This window comes from Quercus robur, chromosome 7 (genome assembly GCF_932294415.1).
Source record: "Quercus robur chromosome 7, dhQueRobu3.1, whole genome shotgun sequence".
Taxonomy (NCBI): domain Eukaryota; kingdom Viridiplantae; phylum Streptophyta; class Magnoliopsida; order Fagales; family Fagaceae; genus Quercus; species Quercus robur.
Genome location: NC_065540.1, coordinates 41670175 through 41689353, shown reverse-complemented (window position 1 = coordinate 41689353; position 19179 = coordinate 41670175). Strand labels below are relative to the sequence as shown.

At 42.0% G+C, this 19179-nt stretch overlaps 1 protein-coding gene and 2 pseudogenes across 1 annotated transcript; 1 reads left to right on the top strand and 2 right to left on the bottom strand.

The window, feature by feature from the left end:
• Window positions 1–19179, bottom strand: part of LOC126693492 (AUGMIN subunit 1-like) — a 75129-nt pseudogene that overhangs the window by 43380 nt on the left and 12570 nt on the right.
• The window catches only part of LOC126693491 (AUGMIN subunit 1-like), a 33665-nt pseudogene that overhangs the window by 1916 nt on the left and 12570 nt on the right, over window positions 1–19179 (bottom strand).
• LOC126691422 (uncharacterized) lies at window positions 2953–4134 on the top strand. The gene is made up of 3 exons (XM_050386471.1): window positions 2953–3270; window positions 3340–3621; window positions 3664–4134. Exons 1-3 carry the CDS (start codon window positions 2953–2955, stop codon window positions 4132–4134), a joined length of 1071 nt encoding a protein of 356 aa, XP_050242428.1.

The window sequence follows — 19179 nt, the reverse complement described above, 5'->3', positions numbered from 1 at the left end:
AGATGGGCCGAATGCTTTAAAGCCCAAGTCATCTTGGACTAGATTTCACAGGATGGATTGGGCTTGGGGGTTTGCAAAAGGTGTTGTTGCCGTCTAATGGCAAAAGGCCACTTCCAGCAAACTTTGATGGGAACTAGAATATTAAGGGAGATGAGGGAAGAACTAAGAGGGGGAAATTAGAGAATAAGGAAGCTTCTGTGTTTGAGAGATCGGCGGGGGTGGATGACCACCCTTGCCGAGAGCAATGAGGTTGTTATGCTGGAACTGCCAAGGGCTTGGGAACCCTTGGACAGGTCGAAGCCTTCGCAAACTTATGAGGGACCAAACTCCCAATGTGTGTTTTCTTATGAAAACACATCTGGATAAAGAAGGATTTGATAATTTGTATGGAGATTTGCAATTTCAGAATAAAATTATAGTTAAACAGCCAAATGCAGGGGGTGGTTTGGCTTTATTATGGAAGAAGGAGGTCGGGATGGAGCTGATTAATTATTCGCCTAATCACATTCTGATGAAGGTCATTGAAGAGGATGGGTTTGTCTGGTTTTTTACTGGATTTTATGGCTGGCCTAAGGCTCAGCATAAAGAAAAGTCTTGGCAACTGCTGGAACATCTAAGGAGTTTTGTTAATGGTGCATGGCTTTGTGTAGGAGATTTCAATGCAATTCTAAATAGTGCAAAGAAATTAAGTTTAAGGCCACCTAATTCAGCAGAGATTAATGCTTTCAGAAATGTGTTAGATTCCTGTACTTTGGAGGATTTGGGATACAGAGGGTATACCTACACGTGGTCTAATAAGAGGCCTAGTGAAGCTAATACCAAATTAAGACTTGATAGGGCTGTGGCAACCATGGAGTGGCGGGAAAAATTCCTGATAACTACAGTTTCTCATCTTCCACCCCATGCTTCGGATCATTTGTCAATTCTGGTGCATGTGAAGAGTGTTCAGAGGTTTCAACAAAAATTCAAAAAGGGGTTTAACTTCAATAAAGGAGAAGATTAAGTTCTGTGGTGAGGAATTGCAAGCTTAAGGGTCTTCAAAGTCAAAGCCGAATGAAGTAGCCATTAAAAGTCTTCAAAACCGGGTGAAGGTATTAAATAGTGCTGAAGTGGTGACTGAAGAATCAAAGGCCAAATACTTGAGTGTTAGCAAACAATTGGATGACTTGCTATTGAAGCAGGAAATTAACAGGGCACAACGGTCTGGGATCCCGTGGCTTAAACATGGAGATAAAAACACTAAATACTTTCACTCTAAAGCCTCCCAGAGAAGAAGACAGAATTATATTAAGGGGATTCGAAGTGAACAAGGGCATTGGGTGGAGGAGATGAAGGAGATAGCTAATGTGGCTACTGGTTATTTTGACAATTTGTTTTGTGCAGATAATTGTGATCAGATGGAGGAATGTCTCAATGCAGTCCCAAGGATGGTGACACCGAAGATGTATGATACCCTGTGTAGTGAGTTTAGTGCTGAAGAAGTTAAGATGGCGTTGTTCCAAATGAGACCAACAAAGGCACTTGGACCTGATGGTATAAACGCTTTATTTTACCAAAGATTTTGGCATGTTGTGGGTGATACTGTAGTTGATTCTGTGTTGGATTTTCTGAATAATGGTCATATGTTGCCTGATATTAATCATACTTACATTGTGCTGATCCCTAAAGTGAAGAACCCTGAGAAAATGTCTGATTTTAGGCCCATAAGTCTTTGTAATGTGATTTACAAAATAATTTCTAAAGTATTGGCCAATAGACTGAAGCAGGTGTTACCTAATATCATATCTCCCACTCAGAGTGCTTTTGTCCCTGGGCGTCTTATTACTGATAATGTGTTGCTAGCATATGAAACACTACACACTATGCACTGCAGGAAGAAAGGGAAGAAAGGGTATATGGCGTTGAAACTGGATGTTAGTAAAGCATATGATAAGGAGTGGCCTTTCCTTCAGGGGGTTATGCAGCGGTTGGGTTTTCCTGAAACATGGATAGAAAGAGTAATGAGTTATGTCACAACGACTTCATTCTCTATTCTTGTAAATGAGAGACCATTTGGTAATGTTTTGCCTTCTAGGGGAATTTGTCAGGGTGATCCTCTCTCACCATATTTATTTCTGTTATGCACTGAAGGGTTTACTTCGCTATTGGACAGAGCAGAGATTGGAGAGACTTTGCATGGGGTATCTATCTGTAGAAATGCACCAAAGATTACTAATCTTCCCTTTGCAAAGGATTCATTGATTTTTGGCAGGGTTGCATCAGCGGAGATTAATACTATAGTTGAGATCCTTCAAGTTTATGCTAAACCCTCTGGACAATGCATAAATTTGGAAAAGTCTTCAGTCTATTTCAGTAATAACACCACTTTTAGCCAGAAGCAGGAGGCTTTGGGGATTTTGGGAGTGAAGGAAGTGTCCCGATTCGAATCATATTTGGGAGTGAAGGAAATGTCCCATCGAAATTATGTGAGGAGTTGGATGGCTTAAGTGCTAGGTTTTGGTAGGGCCAAATAGGGAATGAAAGGAAAATTCATTGGAAAAGTTGGGATAAACTGACTTTGTCAAAGAAGGATGGTGGAATGGGATTTCGGGACCTTAGAGCATTTAATTTAGCCATGTTGGCCAAGCAAGGGTGGAGACTATTAAAAGATACAAATTCTCTTGTCTATCAATGCTTTAAAGCAAGGTACTTCCCTAGGACTTCAGTACTTGAGGCTACAAAGTCACCTAATGGTTCGTTTGTGTGGAGGAGTTTAGTGGCGGCCTTACCTATTTTAAGATTGGGACATTGTTGGCGAGTGGGTGATGGACTTTCTATTAATGTTTATCGGGATAGGTGGATTCCAGAGTACCCTACTAATAAGCCTTTTTTGTTGGTGAGGGATGATGAATAGGAAGTATGGGTGTCCAGTTTGATTAACCAAGACCCCCTGTATGGCGACGAGAAGTTATTATGGCTCACTTCAATCAGGAAGAGGGGGAAGCTATATGTAATATACCTTTAAGTCGAAGGCAAGTCTCTGACTCTGTTTATTGGAAGCATAATAAGGATGGCATTTTCACAGTGAAGTTAGCTTACAAGGTTGCAAGAGCTCAGTTAAAGAAGGTGGATTGGGCTGAATCATCATCAGGTAGTGGAGGTAGTAAGGTGTGGGCTGCTATATGGAAGCTACAGATCCCCAACAAGATAAAGGTGTTTGGGTGGAGGGCGTGTCATGATATTCTCCCTACTAGAAGGAACCTCAAGAAGAAACGGATTTTGTTGGATGATGTGTGTCCGTTATGTGCCTTATTCCAAGAATCAACTATTCATGCTTTATGAGAATGCATAGTAGCGCAGGATGTTTGGCATGGTAGTGTAAGGGCTTTGCAGAAGTGTGGGACGGGCCAAATTGATTTTGTAGCTCTATTGGAGTATCTGCTGGATCGGCTGGACAAAACAAAGGTGGAGCTGTGGTTAGTGCAGGCATGGCTGATTTGGAACCAGCGGAACAGAGTAATGCATGGAGGCAAATTAATGGAATTGAGCTGCTTGAATAGGCGTGCAACTGAGTTGCTTGAGGAGTTCCAGCAGTCACAAGTCAGTTTACATGCGGATGTGGCGGTAGGTGCGACTCAGCAGGTATTGCAGAATGATGGAACGCGCTAGATACCCCCACCACAGGCTGTGTACAAGCTCAACTATGATGCAGCGGTGTTTGAGGATTCTGCTAGTTCTGGGTTCGGTGCTGTGATCAGAAACTCTACTGGAGAAGTTATGGTTGCGATGACAGTTAAGGGCCCGGCAGTCCAGGGAAGTGATATGGCTGAACTACTCGCATGTCGTAAAGCGCTAGAATTCGCCATTGATGCTGGTTTCACGATGCTTATAGTGGAAGGGGACAGTGTCAATGCTACAAGGTGGATTGCTTCAAGTACAGATAACCAGTCAGCTATTGGACATGTTGTTGGAGACATCCGGCATCTGATAGGAGCTTTGGAATGGGCTTCTGTGAGTTACATTAAGAGAAATGGTAATAGGGTAGCACATGTGCTTGCTAGGTATGCCCAAAATGTTAATGTTGATTTATTTTGGATGGAAGAGGTTCCATCAGTTGCTGTTGAGTATGTAAACACTGATGCTTCCTTGATTTAATTGAAAGTTTGATTCCAGTTTCAAAAAAAAAAAAAAAAAAAAAAAAAAAAAAACAACTCATGAATGCACAAGCTAAGTTTGATGATTCCTTAAACTCAAAAACTTGTTCAGGAGAGACCATCACCCAAATCAGATCATATTCCACTTTCAGTTGGGATATGAAGCACAGAAAATTACTCTAGTTTGTACTTTGTACAAGCTGAAGCCATTTTTTGATCTTCTATGGTATTTTCCTATAGATAGATTCCTTGCTACAAATGCAACTTATAACAGACCATATTACAATTTTTTTTTAGATAATTAAAATATGCTGCTAGCCCCACATCTTGAACCCTTTCAACCCTAGACCCCTAAGCATTTTGTACATGAAAATGTGTCAATTAAGCTACAAACCATCAATTATAGGGGAAAAAAAAACCAGTAAAACTATTTGTAATACATCTCTATATTTGAACTCTCTATTAAATAAAAATAAATAAAAATAAAAATAAAAAGATGACAGTAAAGGGACAAAACTTAAATATAATTTCTTAAGCATTAATTATTTCTTGGGACAAAACTTAGATATAATTTTTTAAGCATTAATTTTTTCACCAATTAAATTCAACCATATGATAGTATTAGACGATACTTTTGCTCATAGACAGGTAAATTCAATTATATGACTCAATGGCCATTACAACTATATGATTAAATTTAATTAAAAACCTTAAGTAAAACACTTAAAAAATTGTACCTAATTTTTTTCTTATCTCAAAAAGCTTCACATTACAAATTTCTGCTAAATCTTTTATTAGCTGAGATGAGAATAGAGAACAGAATGGGTCCTGCCATTTGGGAATAAACATGGATCATTATGCCCAATTTAACAACTAAATTATAATATAAAAGAAAACAAAAAAGCCTAATAGGTTCACAGTTATCTTTAGGCCAATGGGTGCGTTTTGCCATTCCAAAATCATAAATGGTTAGAAAATAATGAATTTAATCATTTAACGGACATTCTAACAACTTCGATATATATAGTATTTTTCTTCAATTTGCTATGCCTTGTGTTTTAGCTAGGACTGGGGATGCAAAATCTTTGTAAAGCAGTAAACCATATTAAGAGATCCAAATTGACATGAAAATAAGACTGTTAAAGAACTACAAGGGATCATAGTAACCCAAACTGTTTCATAAAGCACACATTACTACCAAGCATCATAGGTAGTGTGACCTGAAGCGTTCATAAAGCATACATCAGATGACACAAGAGAACTTCCAGAGGAAGATAAATAAGAAAACTGCATAATGAAAGCATCACCAGACACATCGGTAAGTAACATGCGACTAGGTGATTTCACCACCATAGGTAATGATAAGGATAAAAGATGAGCCTAGCCACGCGGAACATAAAGCTGACAAGTTTAGTGCAATCCTTCGGACATAGCAGACGAAGGTGTTATAGCTGACGGTCATAAGGTCAGCTGGCTCCAAGGCTGACAGCACTACTAAACCGACGCCCAAAAAAGTTGAAGGAAGTAAATTGAAGCTGACAGACCGAGCATAAGTTTACTTGCTACCCACGTTACGTATAAGGAATTGTCTTGCTTCCCACGCTAGATAATATTCAAGGGATCCTTATAAGGAAAAGATCCCATAAAATACGCTCAAGATGACTCCTATAAGGAAAAGACTTCTACTCCAAGGAAAAGAAGGGCAACCCTCGCTACTATAAAAATCCAAGCACCCTCACAACCCAAGGTACGCATAATTTACCCTCTCTAGCACTCTAGAGCAGTGAGAATAGTTCTGACTTAACCTTCGGAGGGTGTTTGGCCGGTACCACACCGGTACTCTTTGCTAGGTTCTTCATTTTTCGTTGTGCAGGTGCCATTTGTGACGTGCGAGGAACGTGTGACTCACTGGTGGTATTATTTTCGGCATCATCAGTTGGCGCCGTCTGTGGGAAACGTAGCACATTATCGCTTCCTAGACAAAAGAGTTACGTGGTACTCACTCGCTCAATGGCGACCACTAACGACGTTCAAGAGGAAGAAGCCCCTACGACTGCGCTTGAAAGACAGGTGAAGACACTCGCCACAGCCGTGGAGCGCCTCACCAAACAAAATCACGACCTAGAAGAGCAGCTGAAATAGAAAAATGCGGCTCCCAATAACCAAGGAGCAGATCAAGAAGGAACCAGAGCCGACAGAAGAAACCAGGAGGGACCCCAGGCCAGCAGCGCCCCGAGCAAACCAGAACGACAGAACATAAGCATCCCCTCCCTCGCTGAAACCACTCCGCCACTTGTTATCGTGGAGATGCAGGCCATGAAGGAACAAATGGAGGTTATTATGAATGCTCTTAAGGGACGAGTATCAAGCGACCTTGACGACCTTATCAACCGAACTGACTCGCCGTTCACCGCCACCGTCAACTCCTACCCTTTACCGAGTAAGTTCCGCATGCCACAGATAGACAGTTATGACGGGGTCACGGACCCACTGGACCACCTGGAGACCTTCAAGACCCTAATGCACCTTCAAGGAGTAGCGGACACCATCATGTGTAGGGCCTTCCCTACAACGCTGAAGGGCGCAGCGAGAATTTGGTTCAGCCGATTGACACCAAACTCCATCAGCACCTTCAAAGAGCTCAGCGCTCAGTTTACCGCACACTTCATTGGAGGCCATCGATACAAGAAGTCTACGGCTTGCTTGATGAGTATGAAGCAGCGAGAAGATGAAACTTTAAGAGCCTACATCTCCCACTTCAACAAAGAGGCACTCTCGATCGACAAAGCCGACGATAAGATACTTGTTGCGGCATTCATGAATGGCTTGAAGAAGGGTAAGTTTTTGTTCTCCCTATACAAAAACGACCCAAAGACCATGTCGGAAGTACTTTATCGCGCCACAAAGTATATAAACACTGAAGATGCGCTATTAGCTCTGGAAGAGAGGCCCAGGAAAAGAGAAAGGCAGGAAGACACTCGGCATGACCAAGGCCGAAAGAAGGCAAGAACAGGAGACCGAAGGGACGAGAGGCGCCCTAAGCCCCTGGGGGGAAAATTCACGAGCTTCACTCCGCTGACAGCCCCGATAGATCAAGTCCTTATGCAAATCAAGGACGAAGAGGCTCTGACGTTCCCGGGAAAGCTGAAGAGTGACCCCAACAAACGTTCTCGGGATAAGTATTGTCATTTCCACCGTGACCATGGCCACGACACGGCTGATTGCTATGACCTCAAGCAGCAGATTGAGGCCCTTATCAGACAAGGAAAGCTGCAGAGATTCGTTAGCAAGGAGAAAGCGGATCCCCCCGCACAAGACCAACACCCCCGACGGGACAATGAGCGACCGAGGCCCCCGATTGGGGATATAAGGATGATCGTAGGAGGAACGGCTGCCGCCGGGTCATCCAAGAAAGCCCGCAAGACCTATCTTCGGATGGTACAAAATGTTCAGCTGACGGGAGTCGTGCCGAAGATAGCACAGAGAGAAGGTCCCGTAATCGGATTCTCAGAAGAAGACGCGCGACGCCTTCACCATCCACATGACGATGCGCTCGTCGTCAGCTTGCGGGTAGGAGACTACAACATGCACCGGGTGCTGATCGACAATGGCAGTTCAGTAGATATTTTATACTACACAGCGTTCCAGCAGATGAGGATCAACAGGGAGCGATTGATCCCAACAAATGCCCCGCTTGTTGGCTTCGGCGGGAGCCAGGTATTCCCACTGGGCGCGGTCACATTATCCGTAATTGTAGATGATTACCCTCAACAGATAGCCAGGGACGTGACATTCTTGGTAGTCGATTGCTCGTCAGCCTACAACGCTATCCTCGGGCGACCCACGCTCAACTCATGGAAGGCGGTAACTTCCACCTACCACCTGATGATAAAGTTCCCGACTGACTACGGAGTAGGGGAGCTGCGCGGAAGTCAGATGGCCGCGCGCGAATGCTACATAGCCATGATGGAAATGGAGGATCAGGTTCTGGCTTTAAGCATAGAAAAGCACCAGACGGTAACGGAGCCGGTTGAGAAGTTAGAAGAGATACCCCTTAACAGTTCCGATCCTAGCCGAACGACCAAAATTGGAACGCTCACTAACCCCACGATCCGTCAGGAGCTCATAACCTTCCTCAGATGCAATCGAGACGTATTCGCGTGGGGTCATGAAGATATGCCGGGAATAGATCCTTCAGTCATGGTGCACAGGTTGAATGTATCGCCCGCCTTTCCACCTATCAGACAAAAGAAGAGAGTGTTTGCCCCCGAGCGAGACCGAGCCATAGCAGAGGAAGTCAGAAAGCTATAGGAAGCGAGCTTCATTAGGGAAGTATACTATCCCGACTGGTTAACAAATGTAGTAATGGTTAAAAAAAGCGAGCGGGAAATGGCGGATGTGTGTGGACTTCACCGACCTTAACAAGGCCTGCCCCAAGGATAGCTACCTCTCCCGAAGGTCGATGTCCTAGTAGACTCTACGGCCCGACACCAATTGCTAAGCTTCATGGACGCTTTCTCGGGGTACAACCAAATCCGAATGCACGAAACCGATCAGGAAAAAACGTCGTTCGTGACCAGCCAAGGCCTCTTCTGTTACAAGGTGATGCCCTTCGACCTGAAGAACGCAGGCGCAACATACCAAAGACTCATGAACAAAATGTTCGCGCAACAGATTGGGAGGAATGTCCAGGTCTATGTGGACGACATGCTAGTAAAAAGCCGGAGGGAGGAAGATCATCTAGAAGATCTCAAAGAAACATTCGACACACTTCGCTCCTACAACATGAAGCTCAATCCAGGAAAATGTACCTTTGGAGTGACGGCAAGAAAATTCTTAGGATTCATGGTGTCTCAGAGGGGAATCGAGGCAAACCCGGACAAGATCCGGGCCATTATGGACATGGCACCACCAAGAAATGTGAAGGAGGTGCAAAGCCTCAATGGAAAGATAGCGGCGCTAAATAGGTTCGTGTCAAGGGCAACGGACAAGTGTTTGCCCTTCTTCCGAACATTGAAGAAATCCTTCGAGTGGACTGACGAATGCCAGCAAGCATTCGAAGAATTGAAGGCTTACCTCTCCTCCCCACCATTGCTGAGCCCGTCGCAGCCAGGAGAAGAGCTTTTTCTCTATCTAGCCGTCTCCCCCGCAGCCGTTAGCGCGGCCTTGGTCAAAGAAGAAGAGAAAGTGCAAAAGCCCGTGTACTACGCAAGCCGAGCGCTTCACGGTGCCAAAGAAAGATACCCGCCCATGGAAAAACTTTCCTTTGCATTAGTTACAGCAGCCCGCAAGCTCAAACCGTACTTCCAAGCTCATACGATGAACGTCCTGACTGACAAGCCCTTACGGCGGGCAATAAGCAGTCCCGAGGCCGCGGGACGATTGGCGTTACGGGCTATAGAACTGAGCGAATTTGATATTCAGTACCGCCCGCGGACCACCATCAAGGGACAGATCGTCGCAGACTTTATAGCTGAATTCACTCATGACGAAGACCCTGCAGTAGAGTCCCCTCAATGGAGCATATATACGGACGGATCGTCCAACAGACAAGCCGCAGGGGCCGGCATTGTGCTACTATCGCCCGAAGGAGACACCATTGAATGTATGGTCTGTCTCGACTTCCCTACCACCAACAATGAATCAGAGTATGAGGCTCTGATAGCAGGGCTCGACCTCGCCAAAGCAGCAGGAGCCGCGAAGGTAGTCATCTACTGCGATTCACAGGTCATCACTAACCAAATAAATGGAGACTACGAGTGCAAAGGCAAAAAGATGAAGAAGTACCTTAATGAAGTAAGGGCGAGAGTGGATGACCTAGAAGCCAAAGTCGTCCAAATTCCCAGAGGAGAAAACGAGCGAGCCGACCGCCTCGCAAAGGCTGCTTCAGCAGAACAAATGGTCATCCCTGGTAATGTACTCTCTTTCGTGCAGCTTTCTCCGCTAATAGATCTCAGCAACATGCAGGAAATATGCTCCGACAGTAGCTGGACAACGCCGTTAGTTTCATACCTAAAAGATGGGGTCTTACCAGACGAAAAGGAAGCCGCAAGGAAACTTAAGGTCCAAGCGGCGAGGTTCGTCCTGATAAAACACGTCCTGTACAAAAGAGGTTTCTCCCGACCATATTTGAGATGCTTGGGTACGGAAGAGGCAGATTACGTCATGAGAGAGGTGCATGAAGGAATCTGTGGAAACCACTCAGGGTCCAGATCGTTGGTACACAAGCTTGTGCGAGCAGGGTACTATTGGCCCACCATGCAGAAGGACGCCGAAGCCTATGTCAGGGCCTGCGACAAATGCCAAAGGTTCAGCAATATTATTAGACAACCAACCGAAGAGCTGACCCCGATGACGGCCCCATGGCCGTTCGCACAATGGGGATTAGACATTATGGGACCATTCCCTACAGTCGTACGACAGCTGAAATTCCTGGTAGTGGGCATCAACTATTTAACGAAATGGGTGGAAGCTGAAGCTTTGGCCACGATTACAGAGAAGAACGTGCGGAGCTTTGTCTGGAGATGCATCATATGCAGGTTTGGCATTCCTAGAGTCTTTGTCTCGGACAACGGGAGGCAATTCGACAACGACCCCTTCCGGGATTTTTGCTCACATTTAGGAATAAAGAACCACTACTCCTCCCCCGCCCACCCTCAAGCTAATGGCCAGGTCGAAGTCACGAACCGATCCTTGCTCAAGATTATCAAGACTCGGCTCGAGGGGGCAAAGGGTATATGGCCCGAAGAATTGTCAAGTATACTATGGGCATACAGGACGACGGCAAGAACACCCACAGGAGAGACACCGTTCTGACTGACGTACGGAGGCGAAGCAGTCATCCCGGCCAAAGTTGGACTCACAAGCTACAGGGTGCACAACCATGATGAGAACAAAAATGACGAGGCTATGCGACTACAGCTCGACCTAGTGGACGAGATCAAAGCAGCAGCAGAACAAAGGCTCGCTAGGTACCAGGACCGCATGGCCAAACACTACAACTCTCGGGTCCGACATAGAGACTTCCAAGTTGGAGACCTTGTTCTTAGAAAGGTCATGGGCGCCGCTAGGGACCCTACCCAAGGGAAACTCGGCCCCAATTGGGAAGGACCTTACCGAGTTACGTCGTGGCAGAGAAAAGGTACTTACCATCTGGAAACGTTGGAATGACAGAAACTACCACACCCATGGAACACTAAGCACCTACGAAAGTATTACCAATAGGAGCGGCAGCATGAAGACCAACTTCTTTTTTATTCCAGCAAATTTTAGTTTTACTCCTTAGATTTATCATTTACTTTAGTTTTTTGCAACAATACTTTTTAGCCCAAAGGGCAGGATTTGGTTTTAATTACTTTTATTTAAATGCATGGCAATAAAAGGATTTTATTCAGAAATTGCTGAAGTATCTATTTTTTCTACGGTCCACTAAGTTCACAGCCAAAACGACTAAGTCCATAACACACGGACTAAAAATCTGACGGACCAACGAAGATGTCAAAGACATCAAGGCTAAGGCCAAGAAAATGACGGTCCGGAAAGGCTAAAGCTAAAAAGCTGACGGTCCAATAGATGAAGCTATCATCATATGGACAAGGTCCTAAAAACTGACGGACCAACGAAGATGTCAAAGACATCAAGGCTAAGGCCAAGAAAATGACGATCCGGAAAGGCTAAAGCTAAAAAGCTGACGGTCCAATAGATGAAGCTATCATCATATGGACAAGGTCCTAAAAACTGACGGACCAACGAAGATTTCAAAGACATCAAGGCTAAGGCCAAGAAAGTGACGGTCCGGAAAGGCTAAAGCTAAAAAGCTAACGGTCCAATAGATGAAGCCATCATCATATAGACAAGGTCCTAAAAGCTGACGGACCAACGAAGATGTCAAGGACATCAAGGCTAAGGCTAAGAAAATGATGGTCCCGCAAGGCTAAAGCTAAAAAGCTGACGGTCCATTAGATGAAGCTATCATCATATGGACCAGGTCCTAGAACCAACGGACCTACAAAGATGACAGTCCAATAGATGACGGTCTGACCAAAAAATGAGACTTCACTCACAAACAAGGTTCTCAAACCAATGAGCCTGTAGAGATGACGAGCTCATCAAAAAAGGCTAAAATCAAAAAGATAACGGTCTCATCAAATAAATAGGGCCATAGAAATTAGTTGATAAAAGAAAGAAACAAAAACATCAGTGTACATGTTCAAAGCAAAGGATACCAAGTGCCATAAAAAAGGGCAGAAGGGGTTACAAGTAAAAGCCCAATAAACACAAGGGCACTTAAAAACATTGTTCAAAAATTGAAATAAAAGGCCAGGACTAAGTGACAGGAACGTCCTTAGAGACCCCGTCAGCTTTATCCTTGGCAGTTTGTGCTTTATCTGAAGACTCGGCAGGAGTGTTGACGGCAGGCTGGGCTAAAACAACTTCGGCATCATTAAGCAAAAGGTCCAAATTGAGGGGTTCGTCAGCTTTGTCAGCAACAGTGTCGCCAGCAGGAGTCATCGGCACGGAGACATCCATGGTAATTCCAGATAGATCCAACTCCGGATAAACTGACGCTACTTGCTTCAAACAATCATCGAAACCAGTGCCATAATAATCAGCACAGGAATCAATAAATGACTAGGTTGTCTTGAATTTTTGGACCGCGTCAGTCCCAACCGTCTCTACTTGCGCGCGTAAAGACGAAACTTCCTCCTTAAGCTTCTTCTGCTGATGCTCAGCCTCTCCTAACTTCTCCCTCACGTCCTTCAGATCTGCATTTAAGAGACGGACAGCCTCCTTATATTGCGCCTGCTAATCCATCAGGTTGGAGTTATGCCTCCTAACCCGAGCGGCGACGCCCTCTTTGGCCACGCACCGGTCTTGGAGTGCTTTAACACGAACCAAGGCCTGAAGGAAGTACAATCGTCAGCTATTAACCAAGGCAAGATCAAGTTATTTAAGGTAGGAAGCATACCCGTGCTATATCAAAGAAAGCTGATGCTCCCAGGTCCTCCGTCCCTAGCTGAGCACAAGGATCCAGATCCGTCTGTTTTATAAGAGATTCTACCCCTTCAACAGCGTAATCCTTGTGAGTCAACAAGCAACGGGGCCCCTCAATGACGGGGCCGGAAGAGGTCATCACTCCTTTCCCAGCACCGTGACTAGACTTGGGGGGCGACTTCTTGGAGGGCACATCCCCAGGACTAACAGCCACCTTCTTAAAAGGAGGATCATCCTTTCCGTCAGCCTTCCTCTTAACTGAACCCTTAAAAGCAGAATGAGGGGTTGACGAGGACACTCCTTCCTTTCCCTTGGCCTTCTCTTCCTCCTTCTTACGAGCAGTGGCGGCCCTTACCCTTTGCTTCGCAGCTTCCATCTCTACGCAAAATAAACTGACGGATCAGTAAAGCAGACAGAGTAAATAAGCCGACGGATTAAATGAGGCGTCCACTTACGTTTTCGGGAAAATTCTTCCAACTTCCGAGCTTCAGCCGTCGGCTCTGGACCCCCACAATACAGATGAAGAGTGTCTAGGGTGATCAAACCCCTACACTTTCGTTGCTCAAGCGGGATGCCAAGTATCCGACGGATGAATTCCCTTTGTTCGTCAGATATTTCCGAGCGAGCGCTACCTGAAACAAAAGGGAATTGACGGTGTTAAAAAAAAAAAAAAACCCCATAACAAGTGAAAAGAGACGGTAGAAAGAAAGAGAAGGGGCGACTTGAATCCCTAATATAAGCCCAAGTGTTATCAAAATAACCACCGGGCAGCGTATCCCACTCGTCCAAATGGCACACCCAGTCCATGCCCTTAACAATGAAAAATCTACTCTTCCAATTCCTATTTGAGTCTGGCTTATCAGACACTAATCTTAAGCTCTTCTCACGAGGAGCAAAATGATACGTCCCCTTGGCAGATACTTTATGCTGTGGTCTGTAGCAATAAAAGAACTCGTCTAGCAAAAGGCGACGGTTCCCCCCACTCAATCGACCCCAAAGGATCTCAGCATCAATGAAGATCCTCCAGGCATTCGGAGCAATCTGGCTGACGGACAATCCCAAGAAATCTGCTAGCTGACGGTGTAAAGTCGTCAGTGGTAATCTGAGGCCTGCTGCGAACATGGCATCGTACATCCCAACATCTGCAGTCCTCCCTGTATAACACCTCTCGTTTTTTCTAGGGAGACGGATAGGAATGTGATCTGGGATTTGGAAATGGGTACGTAACTCATTAAAAACTCTGTTGCTCATCTTTGGAAGGAATTTATTGACGGCCCACTCCATTGGAAGAATGAAGGGACGGTTACCTCCAGAACTCCCTAAAGTTCCCTCACAGGACTCTTCGTCACCTTCATCCCCATTCCCGTCATTACTAACCTCCTCGTCACCTTCATCCCTATTCCCGTCACTATCAACCTCCTCGTCACCTTCGTCCCCGTTCCCATCACTAACAATCTCCTCGTCTCCCCCCTCGACCTCAACCTCACTTAACACTTTCTCCCTAACTCCCTCAACATGGTCTTCTACGTCAATACTAGGGGATTGGGCTGACGTTTCTTTTTCTGACGACTCAGAAAAGCCGTCGGACTCTTGACCTGAGCCAAAAAATCTCATCCACCTCCAATCCGATCCACCACCAAATCTCAACCACACACTCACCATGACCCAAGACCCATAACCACAATCCAGTGCCCCACCACCCACTAAAATGAGCAAGCACAGCCGCTACCCCCCACCACCACCGTGGCAGCCACAACTCACTGCAAAAATACCCATAAAAAATCTGAAACCCAAAATATTCGATTATCAATACCCATCAATACCCATTCGATTATCACATTTGATTTAACCCAAAGCTAAACCTAACCCAAACCAAAACTTTACCCAAATAAATCCATGGACCCAAAGGAATAAGGCTTCGGTCTGGGCGAAAGGGAGAGAAGAGATGGAGCTAGGCGAAGGGAAAGGGGGCTAGGTGGAGGGAGGGCTGGGCTGATGGTGGCATCGACCTTGGCTGCGTGAGAGAGAGATAGAGATAGTGAGATGGAGGCAGAGCGTGTTGGTTTCTGCGTGAGAGAGAGAGAGAGAGAGAGAGAGATAATAAGATGAGGAATAGGGTCGGAACTAATAGGCTCCATTTGGGAGTTCATAAGGGAATGGAATGGAATGGAATTATCATAAGGGAATGGAAAAGAATAGAATGGAATGGAATGTATTTAAGTAAAGGAAAGGAATGGAAAAGAATGGAATGGAATGAAATTAAGTAACCTTGATTGGATGTTTTAAAACAAAGGAATGAAAATGAATGGAATATAAGTAATCTTGTTTGGGAGCAACATGGAGGGAATGGAATGGAATCATTTTATGACAATATTACTATTAGACCCCTATTTTAAAATAAAATGTTGAATATATAAGGGTATTTTGGCAGTTTTATTAAAAAAATCATTAAATCTAATTTCATTCCCTCTCATTCCTCCCAATTTCAAGAGGAATGAAAATTTGAGATTTTAGAGAATAGAGAGGAATGAGTGTTCCCTCCTACCCATTCCATTCTCTCCCACTTAAACTCCCAAACAAGGGAATGGGATTTCCATTCCCTCCATTAAAACTCCCAAACAAGGGAAGGGAAGAATATTTTAAAATTATTCTTTTCATTCCTTTCCATTTCATTCCATTCCCTCTTCTCAAACGAGACCTAAAAATGATGTACACGCGTGGGAGAAGCTGAGTGTGTATGTGATTTGTGTGATTAAAATATTATTTATTGCATGTAACTCTCAACTACAGTGGGCTGCTATCTCTAGCAGCCCACTGTAGCAAGGAGTCAAAATATTATATCAATAAGTTATTTTAACAACCTTGCTGTACAGGTGTTTTTAGTGTTCGGTTACTAAAATGACTATTTAGTTATTTTAGCAACCTCATTGTGAGTGCTCTAATGGTATACTTGTATTGGGTCAAAATGGCCAAATACCACTGTTTACCAAAATATATATCAATCTATCACTATTTTAAAAATATGTAGAGATCTACCATTTTTTTAAAACTCGAGTTTGTCACCACTGTGTGTGTATATATATTTCTCGTAATTAAATAAAGTTCTACCTCTTCTAAAAAAAAGAGATAAATTTCTAACAATAATACTTCAAAAAATTAAACTCTCATAAAAAAATATATAAGTAAAGCATGCTTTATTTAAATATAAAAATTAAAATTAAAGACAAAAAAAAAAAAAAAAAAAAGGACAAGGAAAAAGAGATAACATAAAAATTAGGTTAACAATTGAGATTCAAATTTTACAAATAATTATTATTTTTAATTTCAAAACAAACTCATCTATTATACTTACTTTAAAATTTCTCACACTTTAAGTCAAAGCAACAGCAACAACAACAACAAAACATTAGTTTTAAATTTTTAAGTTTAATTATGGATCTTGAACAGATTAGATAGAGTCAGTTATATTTATTATTTTCTTTCATTCTATTCTATTTGAAGTCACACTTCAACTCAAAGTAGTTTGTCCATATTTTAAATTTAGAATAATTTTTTTAATAAAATGCTTATATCTTACTTTCCCTTGGCAATAAATCTCGAATGTCTCCATCTCTCAACAAATATATTTTTTTCTAATATACCCTATAAACACTAAAATATATATCTAGACAAGTTTGTATTCATGGTTTGCCAATAGTTCTAACCTTTTAGAACCTAACATTTTTTTTTGTTCCTAAAAGTAATTCTTAGTAGTTAGAGACTACTAACACTATGTAAATGCTAAGAAATCTACAAATCTTGGCATATATACACGAGTTGAGAAATGGTGGAAAGATAATTTAAGTTTGAAAACAATTATTCAGCTAGTATTTTGGGATAGTGGGATAAATTTTGCACAAACAATTTTCCGCTCTAGTTATGGAATTTAAGGTGATGTATTAGTTTAATCACATATATGGTCCAATTCTCGTCATTCTATGTGTCAGCAGATTATATTAACATGAAATGGGATGAAAGTAGCCACGTTGAAATGGTTCTTCTTGTCGTTATCTTGAATCTGTGGAAAGCTAGGAAGGAATATACCTTTAATTCATATACTTATGTACAATGTTATTCAGTTAAAAATGCAATAAAATTTCTACAAGTTATTAAAATAATGTTATATAAAATATGCATCACGGAACATTACCTACGTGATCACAAACGTAGCGGACCCGGAGGGCGATCGAGGAGGTGGGTTTGATATTGCTAAGGATACACGTTGTATTTTATTCATGCAGATTCATGTAGAATAAGGACACCTCAGTGGCTGAGGCTCAGTTGAGTGCATGGCTGGTTGACAATAATATGAAATAGTCATATAGCTACACCAACAAAGCAGTATACTTGTATATTTTTAATAATAATTAAATCAAGTTCTACCTCTTCCCAAAATAATAATAATAATAATAAAATTCTGCCATTTATACTTCAAAATATAGAGTCCCATAAAGAAATAAGTAAAACATGCTATATTTATAAATAAATAAATAAATAAGAAAAGAAAGGACAAAAAAAAGGACAAGGAAAAAGAGATAGCATAAAAACTAAGTTCACAACTGAAATTCAAATTTTTCATATAATTATTCTTTTTAATTTAAAAATAATCACATCCACCGAACCTAATTTAAAATTTTTCATGCACTTCCTCGAAGATATGGATCCTAAAAAATTAGTGAGGTCAGTTATATGTATTGTTTTTCCTCCGTTCTATTCTATTTTTAAAATTTACAATAATTTTTTTTTAATACAATTCTTTCTCATGGCAATAAATCTCCAATGTCTCCATCCCTCCACTAATCATTTTTTCTTCAATCTTTTTGTCTTATGCATAGTTTCAAACTCTAAGTTCTTATTACAAACTCAAATTTTAAGTAAATAGGAACAAAATTGAACACTACATTATATTTTAAAAGAAATTTAGGCAAATGAAGTGGTATACAACTTTTACATTTACATTTACATTATATTTTAAAATTTTCAAAACAATATTATACTTTTAAACTTTTACATTTACATTATCTCAGTTTATTTTGAGTAATTATAAATTATACGTTTAAACTTTATGCACTTAGATTGTCCCTTCAATTGATTGTTATTAGAAATAATTGATTGTTTTTTATTATAATTGTTTACCTATTTTTATTAATGTTCACTAAAAACTTTTGAATCAATTCTGCTTGCAATCCTGTCTTTTTACCTTATCGCTCTGGGCTAAAATCATGGCCCTGAGAATATACACTTGTTATGCTCGCCGTTATTTTATAATTTTCCCAGCTTTCATAACGGATTGGTTACCAAAAAAACAAATGTAGCAAATATAATATTTGTTGTCTTCATCAGAGGAGTGTTTTTTCAATTTTTTAAGGTAATGATTGGGAATTTAATAACCTAGTTTAGTACTAATACTTCTGCAAAAATAAAAGAAGAGTCCTCATAGATCTCCGTCTACATTCACTCCTTGTAAATGAATCATCCTAAATATAATAATTGGTATAATATCTCATTGCTCACCACTTGTGAAATACTATGTTCATATTCAACGCAATTACGTTAACTGAGCATAAAGACGTCATTGTGATGTTGTCATGTGTGAACATCTGATATAATTGTTTCACCTTGAATAAGTCATTGTTAATGCCTGATTAAAAAGGACCAAAAAAAAAAAAAAGTAATTTTTAATGCGGAATAGAGGACTACAAACCGAATTGAATTGTAATTAAAAACATCCACTCGCAGGCACGATGCTTTATCATTTCAAAATCGATTGCTTGTTCCTTTCTTTTTTTTTTTAGTTTCTTATATTTATTTATTTGATTTGATTAAATATGTGCATGAGGGGGTGAACTGTGCACATATGAGGTAGGGTTGCAGAATTTCTTTTCAGCCCAATCCGACATTATTAAATTGAGAAACTCTTTAATCTTTATCCAACCCTAACCTTCACATATGTAGTCATATAGAAGCACATGCATATGGGTCAAAGGAACAAGTTTGTGTTTCAAACAGGTAG

Coding starts and splice junctions, on each gene's coding strand:
- LOC126691422 (XM_050386471.1), top strand. CDS start 2,953: ATGGCTCACTTCAATCAGGAAGAGGGGGAAGCTATATGTAATATACCT. Junction 3,271..3,339: donor AACGGATTTTGTTGGATGAT/GTGTGTCCGTTA, acceptor ATAGTAGCGCAG/GATGTTTGGCATGGTAGTGT. Junction 3,622..3,663: donor CGGTAGGTGCGACTCAGCAG/GTATTGCAGAAT, acceptor CCCCCACCACAG/GCTGTGTACAAGCTCAACTA.